Source organism: Aethalodelphis obliquidens, unplaced genomic scaffold (genome assembly GCF_003676395.1).
Source record: "Aethalodelphis obliquidens isolate GAN/ISIS:26980383/991018 unplaced genomic scaffold, ASM367639v1 scaffold1, whole genome shotgun sequence".
NCBI classification, from domain to species: domain Eukaryota; kingdom Metazoa; phylum Chordata; class Mammalia; order Artiodactyla; family Delphinidae; genus Aethalodelphis; species Aethalodelphis obliquidens.
The window spans coordinates 12,222,290-12,240,383 of NW_020837945.1; the positions used below are offsets into that span (position 1 = coordinate 12,222,290).

The following is an 18,094-nucleotide window of genomic DNA, read 5'->3' on the forward strand; positions in this document are numbered from 1 at the left end:
ACATGTTGTCTTTTCATTTGTTAGCTTGTTTTAAAACGACCAATGGTCTCCTCTCTACCCATATTCAATCGTCACTTGTACAGTGGAAGATCTTTTTGAGGTTTTAAGCCAAAATATTAACATAGTCCTTAAGTCCTCCGGACCTTGTCTTTGTTGCCTCTACCCTAATCAAGTTACTGCAAATCTGTCTCTTGGCTCTGGAGCTGCTGTCTAGAGGCTGACCAGGCACAATTTGAATCTTCGGTGATAGGAATTGGAGTTCAATTTCACCAATGAAACACTGTTGGAATCAGAACTTAAATCAATGCTGAATAGCCAGAATATAAGAACTTAGAGTAATTTGAGTAGAATGGAAGCTAGATGTTATTAACGTTCCCTATTAACTGGAAGAAAATGTTACAGAGGACGCTCTCAGCCTAGATCATCTTGCCAGTTTCCAAAAGTGAGTGATGGGTGGGCAGATCTCAATCCAATCAAAGAAAACCAGAGGCAGATGTGTATGATATAGAAATTCTTGAGCTTGGGATCTTTTTCAACTTGGAACTTAAATCTCAAGTGAAATTTTGACAGGATAGTGTAGGCAAGTAGGCACTTTGGTAGGAGTACAGACTGGCACAGCTGCTATAAAGAACTTAGAATTAGCCAAATTACAAACGCACATCTTTGGATCTAGCAATTCCACTACTAGTTCATCCGACTAGTGACCATTTTTCGAAGCTTTTCATTGCAGCATTGATTATTACAGCAAGACTGGAAATAACCGTAATACCAATTTTTTAATGGGACTGGTTAAATAGATTATGGTACAGTCTAACCGTGGATCACTATGCAGATGGGTATTAGAAGAGACAACGTTTTATGAACAGATATGAACTGATCTCCAATTTATGTTAGACTAAAAATGCACTGTTTGCACATTGTGTAAAAAGGGTAATTCATAAAATATACATCTTTTATGTTCATAGAATATCTCTGGAGGGTCATAAGAAACTTTTAACATTGCCGGCGAACTGGAAGGCTTCTAGAGATGGGTGGGCTTTTTTCACTATATGAATGAATGCCCCTTGTTACCTTTTGAATTTTGAGACAAGAAAATTCGCATATATGCACATAAGTGAAGGGCAAGGCCCTACATTTGGTGGCACAATGAGAAAGCAGGTGAGTTCCACTTCAAAGTCAAATACCCGGTTCCGCCCTTGGCAGTTAAGATTGTTACTGTGTGACACAAGTCTGAAATGTGTCACAACCATCTCCAACCCTCAAGTGGATTTTTCCTTCCGTTTGTTTCTGAAACCAGCCAGGTTTCGGAACTGCTGGCAAACCTGGCATTCTTTCGAAAACACCAAAAACACTTTGCTTTCGTTGTTACAGAGGGAAGGTGGCTAAAATATCAGGCCAAGGAACATTTTATCCTAAATGAGATTCAGTGTTTTTGAAAGTGCTCGATAGCCATAAAGCTGTAGAAATACGAAGTGCTACTCAGTAGAGTTAGTTATAATTATCATACCACACCTCAATGCAGTCTCAAGAGTTAACATCCTACCCGCTGGATTGCACTTTCCCTCGCCAAACCTGGCTCCGCCCCTCCTCCCTCCCCTCCTCCCTCCCCTCCTCTCCTCCCTCCCCTCCTCCCTCCCCTCCTCCCTCCCCTCCTCCCTCCCTTCCTCCTCCTTCTCTATTTGCCCCTCCCTGCGCTTGGCGGGAGGTTTCCTCGCGTGACTACGTAAGTGCAGAAGGCGCACTGCAGCTCCCTGGGCTGAGGGACAGCAGGGTTTACTCTGTCCTCTAATCTCTATGATCCTCTTTGTGACCCGTCGGATAGCACCGAAGTCTCAGAGTTCCATGCCGATAATCCTCCACGCCGACAGAGGACAGTGCAAACAGCTGATGTTCTCGCGAGAGGCGCGGAGTTCTCCCCAAGTACTGAGAGCGGGAGCGCAAGCGCGCTCAGGGGTGCACTGTAGCTGGAGGGAAGACGCGACTCGGCTGAAGCTTGGGGGGAGCGCGCGTGCGCCTTCGCGAGTTCTGCGCTGCCGGGGCCGCGGTGTGAGTGCCGGTGGGAGACAGACGTGCGGGCCGCGGGAATGTTCCGAAAGGCCCGGCGAGTGAACGTGCGTAAGCGGAATGACTCGGAGGAGGAGGAGCGAGAACGCGATGAGGAGCAGGAGCCGCCGCCGTTGCTGCCGCCGCCGGGCACCGGCGAAGAGCCGGGCCCCGGCGGCGGCGACAGGGCCCCCGGGGGGGAGCCGCTGCTGGGCCCGGGGCTGCCTCCGCCTTCCGCGCTGACCTCGGGCCCCGGGATTGAAGCCGGGGGCTGCTTCCCGGGAGGCGCGGAGCCCGGCAACGGGCTGAAGCCGCGCAAGAGACCACGAGAGAACAAAGAGGTGCCCCGGGCCAGCCTGCTCAGCTTCCAGGATGAGGACGAAGGTAACCTTCGCGCTTCGACCTCCCAGATCCCGACATCCCTACCCCGCGCATCCACCTCGAGTCCCCGCATTCCCTGGGCTCCCAGCCTCAGCCCCCGGCAACGGAGCCCCTTCCCGCCCGACCCGCTGCACACTGTCCCCGCCTCCGGCCTTCTGCTCTGGCTGGGGACGTGTTCCCGCGCCGCCACCAGCCTTTTCTTAACTACCGCCTCCTTCTCATCGTCCTCCCGTGCATTTCCTATTCCTGGATCTCAGATCAGTCATTCTGAGTTTTTCAAGTGGAAATTCAGTGTTCCCTGTCCTGCTTCTTTTAACTGGCGGGTGTGTTTTAGGGAGAACTCGAGTCAGGTCCCCAGACTGCTCTTGGCACGTTCTCTGAGCCCTCTGTAGGTCACTGTGCCCACCCCTTTTGCCGTTCTCGTCCTGGTTAGACATCCTTGATCTGGAAGGCCGGGTGTGTAAGGAGTACTCGGTCTGGGAACAGACGCCCGGAGTTGAAGCTCTGGTTCTGAGTCACCTGGGGCCAGTCCCTTGCGATCGCGGAGCCTCAGTTTACCCATAAAAGTAAACAGGGGTACAGATGTGCGGCCTTCCTCGCATTGACATTTGGACAATGAAGAGAGGCAGTGTAATGGTATTTCAGGGCAGTTTATCCAGTCTGGTGTGAGGGGCCAGGCTGCAGTGGATTTAGATTTCTGATCGTAAATGAGCCTTAAATCTTAAACCGTTTTACCTCCCGAATTGTTGAGTGTGTGTTTATATAACCCAATTAAGTCCATGTTATGAAGCATCTCGGTGCGGGATGCTTTCTTGTTTCCAGTAATAGGCAGTTTCTCTTTGGCTTTCCTGTTGTTTTTTATCTTAAGTTTGAGAGGAATACAGCCACATTTTTGTTTTTAATGATACAGGGACAATTTGGCAAAGTGTGTGCGTTTGACTTTTAAAATTTTCAAATCAAGGATGATGGATACGTCATGAAAACTTATTTTTGAAAAGTGATTAGCTCTCAGCTTAGTCTTGAAATAACAGTATGTCAGTTTGTGATGAATATAGAGTTACTCGGAGTTGACAGCTCTGTAAACTAGCACCTTTTGATTTTGGATGTTTTGTTTCGGATACCTTAATAATATGATAATCAGGTGCTTTTTCGATGACTTTTTCTTCCTCCTGCAATAGATGATTCAAGGAAGACAGTAGGACACAGGACAGTTTTTTGCAGTTACATGTGTTTTGCCTTTTAAAAAGTCTCAAATTGGCATTATTCCAGACTAACCTATGAAGTTGACTCAGTTTTTGAGAACCTATTACAGATTTGAAATAATTTCAAGTTATGTAATGATTTGGCGTGTATGAGTATGTATTTGGAAGAATTTGCAAGTTAGAATGGAAAACACTGTCTGAAAATGGTTACTACAGACTTCGTTTAATTTCTTTTTTTAAGAAAGTGAAGAGGTTTTCAAAGTGAAGAAATCAAGTTATAGCAAAAAGATAGTAAAATTGCTTAAGAAAGAATATAAAGAAGATCTTGAAAAATCGAAGATTAAGACAGAAATCAACTCATCAGCTGACAGTAAGTACCAAACGAATATGATTCTTTTGAAATGACAAAATGAAACTGTTTCTCACAGGGTTTGAATGGATTTGGTATATATAGTGAACTTGTTCAGTTGACTTTGTCGTTGTCAGGGGTACAAATTGAGTAACGATACAGTTCTTTTGTTTAATTATAAGACAATTGCATTGTAAATGCATTTTTTAAAAAGACAGAACTGTTGCCACAGGAATGTTTCTGCTGCAATGACTAAATTGTCTCCCAATTTTCCTACTAGTGTTCCAATTGCTGTTGAACAGAGAAGGGAGGTTTCGCACTTAAACCTGAGATACAGGTTTATTCCTATTTGAAGGAGTACTGTGCAAATTCCCGTACTTGTATTTTGTAGAGACAAGCTTTCGATTCCTTTGGTGTTATTTACACAGTTGGTTTAATTCTTAGAGAACTTTTAGGAATGCCCTAAGTCTAATGTTGACAATACTCCCATTCAACAGCCTCATCAGCTACACAGATGAAGACTCCTCAGTGTGTGGCCCCTGCCTGCGTTGTACAGACATCTCTCATGTCCTCTCACAATCTAAGTTAAAATTTTTAAGCAGTTATTTGTCCTTAGGAAAGTGGTTCCATTATCATATGCTAATATGAATTATTCTCACTGCAAGTGCTTTAGGGAAATATTTTTATTTTATGGAATTAAAGGTAGAATTATTATTTCCCAGTTCTCCGCTATATGCTTAATGTGGAAAAGTATGTCCTTATATCTCAAATTTGCGATCTTATTTTGGAGACAGCATCACTTAAATGTGTAACTGGACTCAGTATTTGGCAAAGTGTCCGGTGAAGTTTAACTACATTTTTTTTTAGAGGTGGGTGAAGGAATGCTTCCTAGATAAAGTGGAATTTGAAGCCGGCTTTTTGATAATTTAAATACCAAAGGCTAGGGGAGGTATGGGGATATTAAAGATTAATGTGACCTAGGCTGTTTTGGAAAAGAGCAAGTATGCCTGACAGGCCAAAGTAGACGATTTGTGGAGGAAGCGGAGGTTTAGGGTGAAAGGTACGTTGCTGACAGAATGTGAAGGATGTTTACTATCTAGTAAGGGATTTAGGGTTGCTGTTTCAGCGGCCTGCAAGATGCCGACATGATGAATGCCTTTTGAAATCTTAACCTGGTGTTAGCATGCAGCATGGATTGGCACAGGGAGAGATTGGAGGCTTAAAGCAGTTGAAATGCAAGGGCCAGCTTTAATCCATTAGTAGTGGGTTTAAAAAGGTCTCAGCTGAGCAAGACGGAGGCTTTTCCTGACTCAGTGGGAAATTGTGGATGAGTTAAAAATGTTTGCTGTGGGTGTGGGAAGAGAAATAGTAAAAGATGATTTGAGAAGTATTGCAAGGGAAGAATTGGTAGACCTAAAGTATGAGTCAGCTATTGGATTTAAAAGAAATAGTCAGATTTGAGCTTTTGTGCCAGGTGACTGAGATAATAATTATGTATGATATACAGAAATAGGGAATGCAGGTGGGAGGAGGAGGGAGGAGGGTTTTTAGGGGAACTGATTATTTTTGACTCTAGGAAGCTGCTTCATATTTTCCAGATCTCTTGAGAACCAACTGTGTACGATGAAATCGAACAAGGAAGGTCAGGAAAAGTGAGAACTGAGAAAGGACCATTTACTGTTGGGTTAAGAAATTGAAGCAAGTACAAGGTTTTTGAAGCCACCTTCTGTGACCTCTTCTATCTTCTACTTTCATATAACGGATTTCCTACTCACCCAATAACTCAATTAATGTCCTCCCCAAAGGTGGAGCCTCTGTGTTATATAGGTCGTCATCTCTGAAGTGATGGCGCTCTGTAGCTCTTCTCATTCATCAAATCACAATCCCGGGCTTTTCCTACCCCAGCCCTCCTTAGACAGGCAGAGGTGCATTAACTTGAAAACAAGGGTAGTATCAGTCTACTTTTGTGATATTCCTAAAATGATGAGTTTACCTTTAAACTTGAATTTGAGTGGAAATGGCCAGTGAAGATTTGGAGATGTAGATATAGATATGGTGCTCATTGAGGTGATCATTAAAACCAGAGTAAATGGAGTTGATGAGGGAGTAGCATAAAGGAAAAATTCCTGAGGACCAAAGACTTCTACCTGTAATAAGCATACACATAGAGAAGAGGGTTTACTGAAGAGATAAAAAGAATCATAAAGTCCAAAGGAGAAAAGATAGGAAAGTTTCAAGATGATGACTGTCAGTTGTGTGAAATAGTATCAGAAAGGTCAGGAAAAGTAAGGGCTGAGGAAGGGCTATTGGCAGGGTTGCTGTGTTCTTTTCCGGAGGAGGGCATCTGGCAAAAGAGGCTAGTTTACTCGCCAAGCTCTGTGCCTGTTTGGAGGAAGGAACATCTTTTACTAAATTGCTCAGTGATACTGTATGAATTAGCTGTGGCTGCAGCCTTTGGGTTAGTTGGTGAGCTTGGAATGGGAGAAATCAAAGGCTGTTTGCCAGGGCTGAGGCATGGAAATTGGTGAGGAAGGGGTGGGTAGCAGGTCTGCACTGCTGCTTTGGGAAGTTTGGCAGAGGGAGAAGGAAAGGACGGTAGAGAAACAATTGGGATCAAGTAGAAGTTCTTTTGCTAAAGAGAAGCCTGTGTGTCTTTGTAGACAGAAGAAAGGAGAGGGAGAGCCTGACCCCCACCTCCTTTCAGATTATGTTGAACTCTGACTCTGTCCAAATGAGTTCACTTCCATTTTCAAATTTGGAGCAATCATAATTTCAGTTTATATATTCTTAATAATATTATGACCAAGAATTTTATCGCATTAATTTTTCAGTGTAGTTTGTTGTTTAAAATCATGTAATCATCCAAATGATACATAGTTACACTACTATTAACTAGACTTCCATGTATCAGTGTTTATTTCCTTGTGTTAAATGTATACTTATAAATAAAACAGCTGCAAACCTAAAAAAAGAAATCATTCAAAGTAGAGAGAATATTTGTGACAGCAAGTTTCTTAAAGTAGCAGTCAAAGAAATTGAGGCACAAGAGGAGCCTAGAAAAGGTTAGTTAGCATCTCTTTTTATAAAGCTGTCTGAAAGGATAATATATGACCAAGTCACAAAAATTCACCTGTCAGCCATGTTTTGGACTTGTATTTGCTCAGTCACAAGCAAATACTTATCAACTTATTGAAACACTGAATCTTTTGAAGTCTGCAGAAATCTTTATCTGGGCATATCTGATCTAGTAAACCTTCTTGTAGTTCTGTTTTGTCTATAAAAGCCATTGATGTAGTGTAGATTGAGAGCAGAAGGAAATGGGTAGTTCTTGACTATATCTATCTTTATACATCTGATTAAACTGAGTTTTAAAATCTCATAGCCTTAGAAGTCACTTCAGAGGGAGTCTGTGGCTAACGAGGTAGGATGGTAAATTTAAAAAACTAAAGAGCCTTAAAGCAGAATGACCTAAATCTTCTCAGTAAAGCTGGGGGGTGGGGGGAGTCATTATCCCCAGCACTCTTCTTTAGGGAAGTAGAATATGGTTTGAGAAGAACTAAGAACTTTTGAAGCAGTTTTGGGGAGGGAGGGGAGCATGCTAGGGAAACAACAGAAGTTTATCTTTCATATTTAGAATGAACTTTTGTTTTACTCTTCCATTATATTCATGGTGCCTCTTGTGTGCATTGCCAGGTTCAGTACTTCAAGGTGAAAAACACTGATTTTCTGAGCTTCGCCTGGGAAGGGTGTAATAGGACTATTTAGTTATAAGTAAAGTAAACCGTTTGGTGTGAAGTAAACCACTGTAACAGTCTTGAAACTGGCCTCGGGAATGGCCTGAGAACTAGAGAGCTCTCTCCTCTGTCCACGTGGCCAAGTACGGCTACTCCACAACTCCCTTCCTAGTTTGCATGTGGTTTTTAGTGCCACCTAGTCTCTGACTTGTCTCTGTGTCCCAATTCCAGATTGCCAGAAAAATCAAGTTTAGTCACACATCCACTCTTAAACGTTCATTCATGGCAATGGGGTCAGGGGCTTACACAGTGTAAATGTGACTTTTGGGTCTCGACCCTTCAGATGATGGGTGACAAATGGCTGTGAACTAAGATGATACCCCGTAAAGTGTTCATTACAGAGAGGTTTTTCTGGTCTGTAATCTTTGTTCTTGATAGAAAGCTGCCTCAAGTGGGCTTAGAGTTTAACGAAATACTGACATGTAAAGTGAAATAATGCTTCCAAGAGGTTTGAACAGTTACCTATGAGAGTTTAGAGGGAGAAACAGTTAGTTGATAAACTAGTAAAATTTTGATAAAATTAAAGGTAGCGAGCTTCCCTGGTGGCGCAGTGGTTGAGAGTCTGCCTGCCGATGCAGGGGACCCGGGTTCGTGCCCCGGTCCGGGAGGATCCCACGTGCCGCGGAGCGGCTGGGCCCCGTCAGCCATGGCCGCTGAGCCTGCGCGTCTGGAGCCTGTGCTCCACAACGGGAGAGGCCACAACAGTGAGAGACCCGCGTACCGCAAAAAAAAAAAATTAAAGGTAGCGATTGGGCAGACCTCATGCATCCCTGCGTCCCCTGTATTGTTGTTACCTCCCAATTGTGTTTATTGTGATTATTCATTTTCACACATCAGTGGTTTTAGTTTTTTATAAACAATTAAAATAGTTCAAGCTTTAATGAATTGAGCCCATAATTGCATTAGAAGTGACTCCTTAATTTATGGATCTTGTTTTAGATATATTTTATTACTTTTTTCAAAAATGTAGGCGAACCTCCTTTGGACAAAACAGGTCATGTTAAGGACACCAGTCAAGAAGATGGAGTTATCATCAGTGAACACGGGGAAGATGAAATGGATATGGAAAGCGAGAAGGAGGAAGAAAAGCCAAAGGCTGCCGGAGCCTTTTCAAATGCTTTATCTTCTTTGAATGTTCTCCGTCCAGGTGTGTACTTGCAAATTCTCCTTAGAACTGAAGTAAGCCCTCAAGAATGAGCTGTCTGTAAAGATGGTCGTTAGGAAGGAGTTAGCAAAGTGGTGTTTCTTATGACATCCCTCTTTGAAGCCAGGTTGTTTCATTTTGCAAATACAGAAAGTAAGAAAACGAGAAACTTCCCAACTTTCCAAGTTCATTCTCAGACAGGCAGTTTTATTATCAAAGCAAATGTAGGGCTTCAAGTAAATGGTACTAAAGTCCTTTTTTTATGTATTTCAGATTAAGATTTTAACATTTTTAAGAACTGCTACCAAAGGCAAAATTGCTGCTAGTTTTATGTTCACACTTTTTTTTTCTTTAACTTTTTTATGGAAATAATTTGTAGATATATTCACTGGCTAATCAGCTTTTGAATAAATAAATTGCTTAGTAGCCAAATTTAAATTATGAAGAGTAACCATTTAATTCATTATAAAATCTAAAAATACTTATTCTGTGGGAATTCCCTAGCGCTTTCACTGCTGTGGGCCGGGGTTCAATCCCTGGTCGGGGAACTAATATCCCACAGGCTGCGCAGGGAGGCCAAAAAATAATAATAAATTAAAAAAAAATAAAATTCTTACTCTGGGTTTGTAAAGTTGTGAAAAGTTATGTATATAGTTCTAGTAGCATTCTAATTGGTACAGTCTATATGGGAAGCAGTTGGACAGTATGAATCAGTAGATTTCAAATGTTCTTAGTCTTTGACCCTGTAATTCCATAGCGAGAAATTTATCCAAGGAAATAATGTTTTTATTGCAACGTTATTTGCAATGAGCAACATTTAGAAAATGTCTAGCAGGAGAGGAATGGCTTAGTAAGTTAAGGTGCATTTACATGATGGGATATTATATAGTTGTTTAAATAACAATTTGAAGAGTAGCAAGGCATTAATTTTTACTGTAGGTGAAAATGTCAATTAATTTGATTATGTAGTAGATTATGCTTTATTGAGTGAATGTTGTAAACCACTAAAAATTATGTTTATGCAAAACAACATGGGAAAAAGCTTATGTTTTAATATGAAGAAAAAATTAGATACAGAATTATATATTCAGTGTGCTTACAGGTCAACTGAAAACTATTTGCAAGAGAAATATACTATAAATCTAATAGCGTTTTTTAGGGTGTAAGATTGTAGATACCTTTTTTGTTTTTATTTGTTTTCTGGTTTAGTAATAAATGTGATTTTATTGCTTTCGTTTACTTCTTAAAAATGAAAAAATATACCATTAAAATAAAACTGCTTTGGTGGATTTTCCCTTCCCCCCCTTCCTGTACATATTGCCATTATACATATTTCTTAGTTTCCCTAGCGACTTTTACTTTCATTTACACTAAACAAAAAATAAATCAGTTGTTTTGCAGGCACAGTTTGGGAAGGGGGCCGGGGATGCCAGCAGATAACATTAGAACATCACTGTGACAAGGTTGTCTTGACGAGATTCACTTATCTTTCATATTTTCAAGAAAATAGAAACTTTATTCCCTAATATTGCATAGTTTATAATCCTCACCATTTGTTTCCAGGAGAAATTCCAGATGCAGCTTTTATACACGCTGCAAGGAAAAAGCGTCAGATGGCCCGGGAATTGGGAGATTTCACTCCTCACGATAGTGAGCCTGGTAAAGGCCGCCTTGTTAGAGAAGATGAGAATGATGCCAGTGACGATGAAGACGATGATGAGAAACGCCGTATAGTTTTTTCTGTGAAAGAAAAATCACAAAGGCAGAAAATTGCGGAGGAAATAGGTAACTTGATTTAATGGGACAGTAAGCCTGTTTCATTGCTATTAAATATAATTTGATACTACAATCAGATAAAAAGTACCTATACTTATTTAACTATGTTTAATGTTAGAGAACTGTTCTTGCTTGGGTGTAAGTGTCTTATTGGAAGTTTTTGAAAAGTGTAGCATGATTTTGGTAGCTAGTGTTTGTTGAGCACTGTGTGACCAGTATTGTGCTAAGCACGTAACATACATAAATATATGTAATTGGCTCTTCATTCTTAGGAGGCATTAGGTTTCCAGAGGTTAGGAAACCCATCTGAGGTTTTAATTGTTACATTGATACTGCCTTTTGCTTAAGGTATGCTGTGTGTTAAAACAAGCAAAAGCAGAAGTATCAAATGTGGGAGAGATCATAATAGACATTTTAACTTTAGTAAGATTGAGTTAATGCCAATAGTTTTGCTTGATTTTTGTGAAATATCATGGTAGCATCTCTTCCCTCGCTGTTTTTTGGAATTATTTACTTTGCTGCTTATGGCTATAGGTATTGAGGGGAGTGATGATGATGCTTTAGTAACTGGAGAACAAGATGAAGAGCTCAGCCGATGGGAACAGGAGCAGATAAGAAAAGGAATTAATATCCCTCAGGTAAGAACCAAAGAATTAAGCTTCAAAAATTAAAAAAAAAGAAATTTAAAAAAATTTTAGCTTATTTTGTTCAAGTAAAAACATATTGCACATTGAATTGATCCTTTGTCATTCATTCAAGTAACATAATGAGGAAAATTATATAAAGTTATGTATCCAGTAAGCTGTTAGAAGAAACTATATTATATTTTGCCTTTTACCATCCAAATGATGGAAGAATTTCTGGTTTCTTAGGTAACTGTTTCTCTAACTGGTCCTTCAGCCGGCAGCATCAGCATCATATGGAAGCTTGTTAGAAATGCAAATTCTCACCCTCCCGAGTGAGACCTAGTGAATGAGAAACCCTGGGGGTGGGGCCCTGCCATCTTGTTTAACAAGTCCTCTGGGTGATTCTGTTGCTCCTAAAGTTTGGAAACCACTGTATAGAAAAGGTGTTTCTTTCCTATAGAGCTCATTTTTTTCTGACTTTAAAAATTATTTTGTAGAAGATGGATTTCTCAGGAATGCAAAAATCTTATTGTAGATGAAAAATATCTTCCTCGATAGTTGTAACAATTTATTTTATAGAAGTAAGTAGTACAGTGGAAATACCACATAAAATTTTTTTTGTTGCTCGTGTTTTGACACAATTTAATGTCCCTAACTCTAAACTTCTTTGTTATTGTTTTCCCGAAAGTTACTAGAAATGAATCCAGTAATCGCATAGGAATTAGAAATGAATCCAGCCCTACTTTTATCTGATTTTGAGGAGCTCTGCAATTACTTATTTTAGTTACATGCTATTTGGAAAATGGGTATAGTTTTTATTGTTAGTGGTTTGTTTGTTTAACACTAAAGGCATGGGATTTTTCTTTTCATAGTTTCAGCAACTAGTTTTAATATACATCCCATTTCTTTTCTAGGTTCAAGCAAGTCAGCCCACTGAAGTGAACATGTACTACCAGAACACTTACCAGACAATGCCTTACGGTTCATCCTATGGCATTCCTTATAGTTACACAGCCTACGGATCATCCGATGCCAAATCTCAAAAAACAGATAATACAGTCCCTTTCAAAACTCCCAGTAATGAGATGACTCCCGTTACTATTGATTTGGTAAAGAAACAGCTTAAAGACAGGTAGGGCAGATCAACTTCTTAAAGACCTGTCCTCTAGCTTTCCGTTCCCTCAGGCAACATGTAGTCTGGGGTAGCAGATGCAGAATATCGGCAAAGAAGATTCACTGGCCTGTCTTCAAAAGCTAAACAGAAGATGACTTCATACTTTGTTCTGCTACCTTCTTGGATTACTTCTGTGGAAGCCTCGAAAAGTTTTTAAAAATACCACTCCGTGATCTTGTTGAAGACAGTTCTGAATTTGCACCTCTTGGACTCTGAAAAAGTGTAGTCAAGATATGGGGGGAAAAACAAAACAGTGAGATTTTGGTTAGCCCACCAAATAACTTTATATGAAGTCTGTAAACTGCCGTTTTTTTGAGGAAAAGAGCAGTACAGATGAAAAGATCCACTCCAAGCATTTTTATATTCTAATAGTGGAACTAAATGCATTATTATAAATATTGCAAGAGTCCTGACAGCATAGACTTTCAGATGTAAATGTGTTATATTTATCCTTTTCTGTTCTTAAGGTTGGACTCCATGAAAGAACTGCACAAAACAAATCGACAGCAGCATGAGAAACATCTGCAAAGCCGAGTGGACTCCACCAGGGCTATTGAAAGATTAGAAGGGTCTTCTGGGGGTATTGGTGAACGGTATAAATTTTTGCAAGAAATGCGAGGGTATGTCCAAGACTTGCTTGAGTGTTTCAGTGAAAAGGTAAGAATGCAAAAATATTAATCTCTTTGAATAAGGCAAAATTAAGGAGGTCTAGATTTCTATATTTCTCAGAAAATATCCACTGAATTCAACTTTAGAAGTGATGAAAAGTCATGCTTCATTTTCTCCACTTCATTAACAACCTTCTATCTTGGGGTAATCTAGTGCCTTGTAGAAAACAAAAAAAGATAATTCAAAGCATATTTAAATAAGACTTTGGCAAATCCTGCCTTAATTTAATGGTAGATTATTGGCCTGTCCTGATTTATTAAAATATAAGGGACTCATGAAATTTTCTTTTTTATGGTTCAAATCTAAACTTGCCTTTAAACTGTTTCTACGAGTAATTCCAAATATGCATAAAGTTGCAATATTTTATTAGCTTTTTTTTACCCTAGATAAAGTTGATTGCCATTGCTGCTAATAGCTTTCATCTAAATAAGCCTGTGCTTTATCCATTTCAGAAACCATTCATTGGCCATAATTTCTGTTAAGGTCTCATTTCTTCCAAGTTCATTTTTTTTAGTATGACAGTCAGTTGGCACAATTCTTTGCATCCTATTGTACCATTTGTTTGCATTTTTTGTTAGCTGCCCGGGAATCCTTTTCTCAAACAGCCTTTTAATTGATTTTTCTTTAAGATAAATGTTATTGTTTGATGCATTGGTTTATAGGCATCTGTGGACTTCACAGCCTTTTCTTTAAAAAAAAAGTAAAATCATGGTGCTTTTGAATATCCTGTCTCTATAAACTTGCAAGTGATACAGGATTAGAAGGCACATTTTCTGTTATTCTTGGCCATATGAATTAGCATAGAATCGGTAAGCATACAGTATTTTAACTTTTTATTATCTCCGTTGATTACTTCAGTATCTTAAGGCCAAAGGCTGGCTAAAGAACAGTGCCAAACTGTGTCTTCCAAATGGATCTTAATGGTTCCAGCCAGTCTGTCAGATCCACCAAGTCTTCTCTGAAGGATTCATGTTCTTGTCCTTATCACCTGATTTCTGGAGAAGCAGCTACATTCTAAGCTATGATATCCCTTGTGGCAGATCTGTGGCTTAGGGTGACAAATACAGGGGTGAGAAAGAAACATAGGTTTGACTGCAGAGGGGCTGGAGTCAAGAGAAGTGGACATAAATGTCGGACCTGGCAGTTGTGTCCTTCCTACTAATAAAGCCCGTATGAGCCCAGGGGACATGGTGCCGAGAGCAGGTCTAATAACCTTTTGTGACTAGAGAAAGGATCTCTGTCTTAAACCATACTTTGTAAGTGAGATTTGTCCCCGTGGAGCTTTTTCTTGAAGTATCTGGGTCTTTGCTTTGGAACTTACTTGAGTAAACTTACACGCTTGTAATTGCAAACTGAACTCTTAAAAAATATCGACAGTAATATGATCAACTAGATTGTACCGTTCTTGAGAGTTAAAGAGACTAGTAGAATATCTAGTTCATATAGTTTTCAATTGCTTACTATTTTAAAAACACTTAGTGTACTTTATCTCTCCTTGATTACCCTGTTCCTAGGGAAGTATCCCTCAGACTGTGCTGATAGGTTTTTACAGAGTCACTTAGATAAATGTTTATGGAGCAGATCTTAAACGTATCTATTATATAGTGACTACAGTTTAATTAAAAGAGAAGTAGATAATTCCCTTTTAAAGATGAGTATTTCATTTTGACAGTTTCATATGCATTTGATTTTATTGAGTCTGCTGCTGAGTTAATAATGTCATAAGTTGTCATTTTGGAAATACTGAGGAATAATTGGATAGATTTGAATATTCATTCCAGTTATACTATAAAAATACTGTTTCAGGGTAAGACCATCAAAATAGAAACACTCTTTTGTTTTTTTCTCTTTTGTTATAAAAGTTCAAGTGGTTTTGAACTTAGATTTTTAATTATTTTGCAGATTATTTTAACTTTACATTGTTTTGTTTTTCTGCAGTCATCTTCCTTCTGTGTTCTTTGTCTTAAATTTGGCCTTGAAATAATGATAGTCAATAACAATTTCCAGTTTGGAGAGGGTAAAGAAATTGTCATGGTGCACTCTTGAGATAAATTAGTATTGTTAAGAAACATGAATGAGAGCCGAAAATGTGTTTTAGGGCTTTTATTCTCAGTAGAATTTTCTCTGGGCTTTGTTAAAAGGCATTTTAATTACCTAAACAGGAAAATCACGTTATCGGAATTTTAACTATAAATTGAGTAATTAAGGTTCTGTCTGATGCAACCTCAGGCGTGCAGCTCTTATAGTAGAGGAGTGTTAATAATCTCCAGGACTAAAGGAATGCATAGGTACATTTGTCTTTAGTCCTGCACAGTTTGAAAAAATGAGGGGGTAGGTAAGTGTAAGTCACAATAATATGACAGTAATTGCTTCAAAAATCGATTCTAGTTAATTTTAGAGTCTGTGGGCTCAGCTCATATCACCAAGATAAATCAGTGCAGATTTGGGGACATTGTTGCCCATGGTGTGGCATATTAAAGAATAAAATAACTCCATCAGTTTGACCTTTCTGTGAACATTGGCTGCTTTTGCAATGGGATCATGCAAGTGTATAAAATTGCTTTTATTACAGACATCTTTGTATTCCACCTGCCTTTTTTTATTTTCCATTTACAGTCTGTTCAGTTCAGGACGCTGCTATAACACTTGGTGCCAGTGTTCCCAAACTCTAATGTGTTTTTTCATTTGCACTAACCATCAGGAAACTAGAATTTCTGGTTTCCTCAGGTATGTGTAGTGGTTGTTAGCGTTTGTGAGAGTTTCATAGCATTTGGTTATAGCATAGGTATTTATAAAGAGAACATTTTCTGGTTTTTCCTTTTAAGTTAGGTCTCATTCCGTAAGCTTTTTGTATTCCATATGAACCAAGTGAATGCTTAGCTGTGGCTATTAACCTGGAAAAATTTGTTGACTTTGTAAACTGACAATTTATGCAAAGAATTTTGTTATTTTACTTACAAATATGGAGAAATTTAAACATTTGATAGGAAGAGAAGAACTTTCTGAGTTTTAGATAGATTGATTTTAGACAGGTTAGTGGTAGCTAGAAATTTTATTCACCATATTAATTAATGTGAATGAATGCAGTTCACGTTTTAAATGTGTAATAAAGCCATAAAGGTGCCATTGCATCTTTTGGTATTACACGGCAATAATGGTTTATTTTAAACTACAGAAATTGGCAAGGGAGATCATGCTGCTAGAAAGTTAAAAATGGACTTTTAAAAAGGACTTCCAAGTACTTTATTCTAAAAGAAGCACTAAAATTTCTGACAATTCTTTACTCGCTCTCTTTACTAATGTTAAAGTGTTTAACCTAACCAAACTTTTGCTCCAATAACTAGGCACTGGACATTATAGCTCCATATACGGAATAAAAGAAGAAGTGGTGTTTCCCAGAAATCATAAAACTGAATTACTATTTGTGTTTCATTGAGAGTTCATGATTATTCTGTCCAGAGGGTACTTTTTCAGAAATCCGGAAATAATATGGAACCCTGAAATATATAAGCAGCTGAGGAGTTTGGTGTTACGGAGTGTGTTGTATTTTTACAGGTGCCACTGATTAATGAACTTGAATCAGCAATACATCAGCTGTACAAACAGCGAGCTTCCCGCCTTGTCCAAAGACGACAAGATGATATTAAAGATGAATCTTCGGAGTTTTCAAGCCATTCAAGTCAGTCCATCTTGAAGGTTTTTATTATTCATTAAACAACCTTGTTTACTTAGTGCATCCTAATTGAAAATTAGACGTCTCAGAGCATTTTTTCTTTTTAAAGAAACAAATTTCCTTGCTCTTGTGTCAGGTAGATCTCAAATTAGCATGTGCTTGGATTGTGTTTAAGAAAATATAGCTTTGCGAAGGAACTCAAATCATGTACTAATATTCTATCGATCTTATTCTTCTTTGGGCATTCTTTCATTCTTTATAGTAAAGACATCATCAGTATTTTATCTTAAAACCAGTACCTATTTGGCCCTAACTGATTTTCCCCCCATTTTAACACCAATACAAACGCTGTTGTTGATCACAACAAAGGTTTTGAGTTAGGGGCTGGGAAATTCTGTATGGGAGAGGGGGCTTTATTACATAACAAATGGTACAACTCCAAGATGAGGGGAGTTTTGAGCTTCACCCCTTAGATAAAGCAAAATGTTTTGTATTTAAAATTTTTTTGTATTTTCTAGTTTGCCTCATATAGTGGGGTTTTTTTTTAGTAAGTCAGTCGGTGCCTACACTTTTTGAAATTTTAGTGTAAAAATCTGGAGATTTAATTTATATTCCTTTCATTATGATATGTGTTATGGAAAACCAAAATTAATTGGAAACCTCTTATTAAATAGTTGAGCTGAAATTCTTTAACCAGACGTTTTAAACATTTTAATTCTGCTTTTTCATTGCCCTCTTATATTCTTGGGTGCTGTAATAGGAATTTTCCTACGTTGGATTTCTCATGGCTTCTTTTGTCATCTCTTCGGTCCCTATGTCAGCAGTTCTTAAGTGAAAGTGTACATCAGAATTACCCATGATATTAATTTAAAATGCGGATTTCTTGGTCCTGTCCCCAGAGATTCTTGCCAGGTCTTGGATGGTGTCCAGTAATCTGCATATTAAACAACCACCCCAGGTGTTCCAAGTGCAGAGGGCCCTGTTATTCTTTCTGAAAACAATGCTTTGTCATATAGTGTGTCCTCTAAATTAGAGAGACATTGAATCCCTGAGAAAGCATTCTCCTGTGTGCTGGATGGGTTTTGGAGCATCGTAAAGAGGTGGTAACATGGCCGTCAGATGAGTCAGACTCAGATGTAAGCCACATGAATGGCTTTGACCTTCTGTTTTTGCCGTACACGTTTAAATTGGATTAGTGCCATTTGGGGCACCTAAATAACTAATGCATCCCGCCCAAATCACTTTTGATCCAGACAGAACCAG

The 18,094-nt window shown here is 39.1% G+C and overlaps 1 protein-coding gene across 1 annotated transcript in view; it reads left to right on the top strand.

The window, feature by feature from the left end:
* Positions 1-1,840: 1,840 nt before the first annotated feature.
* PAXBP1 (PAX3 and PAX7 binding protein 1) overlaps positions 1,841-18,094 on the top strand; it is a 34,503-nt gene continuing 18,249 nt past the window's right edge. Inside the window, exons 1-8 of the mRNA XM_027101258.1 lie at positions 1,841-2,427; positions 3,868-3,996; positions 8,740-8,916; positions 10,477-10,698; positions 11,224-11,327; positions 12,230-12,447; positions 12,957-13,146; positions 16,714-16,837. Coding sequence (XP_026957059.1) covers positions 2,085-2,427; positions 3,868-3,996; positions 8,740-8,916; positions 10,477-10,698; positions 11,224-11,327; positions 12,230-12,447; positions 12,957-13,146; positions 16,714-16,837 — 1,507 coding nt within the window. The 5' untranslated portion in view covers positions 1,841-2,084. The remainder of the gene's footprint in view (positions 2,428-3,867; positions 3,997-8,739; positions 8,917-10,476; positions 10,699-11,223; positions 11,328-12,229; positions 12,448-12,956; positions 13,147-16,713; positions 16,838-18,094) is intronic.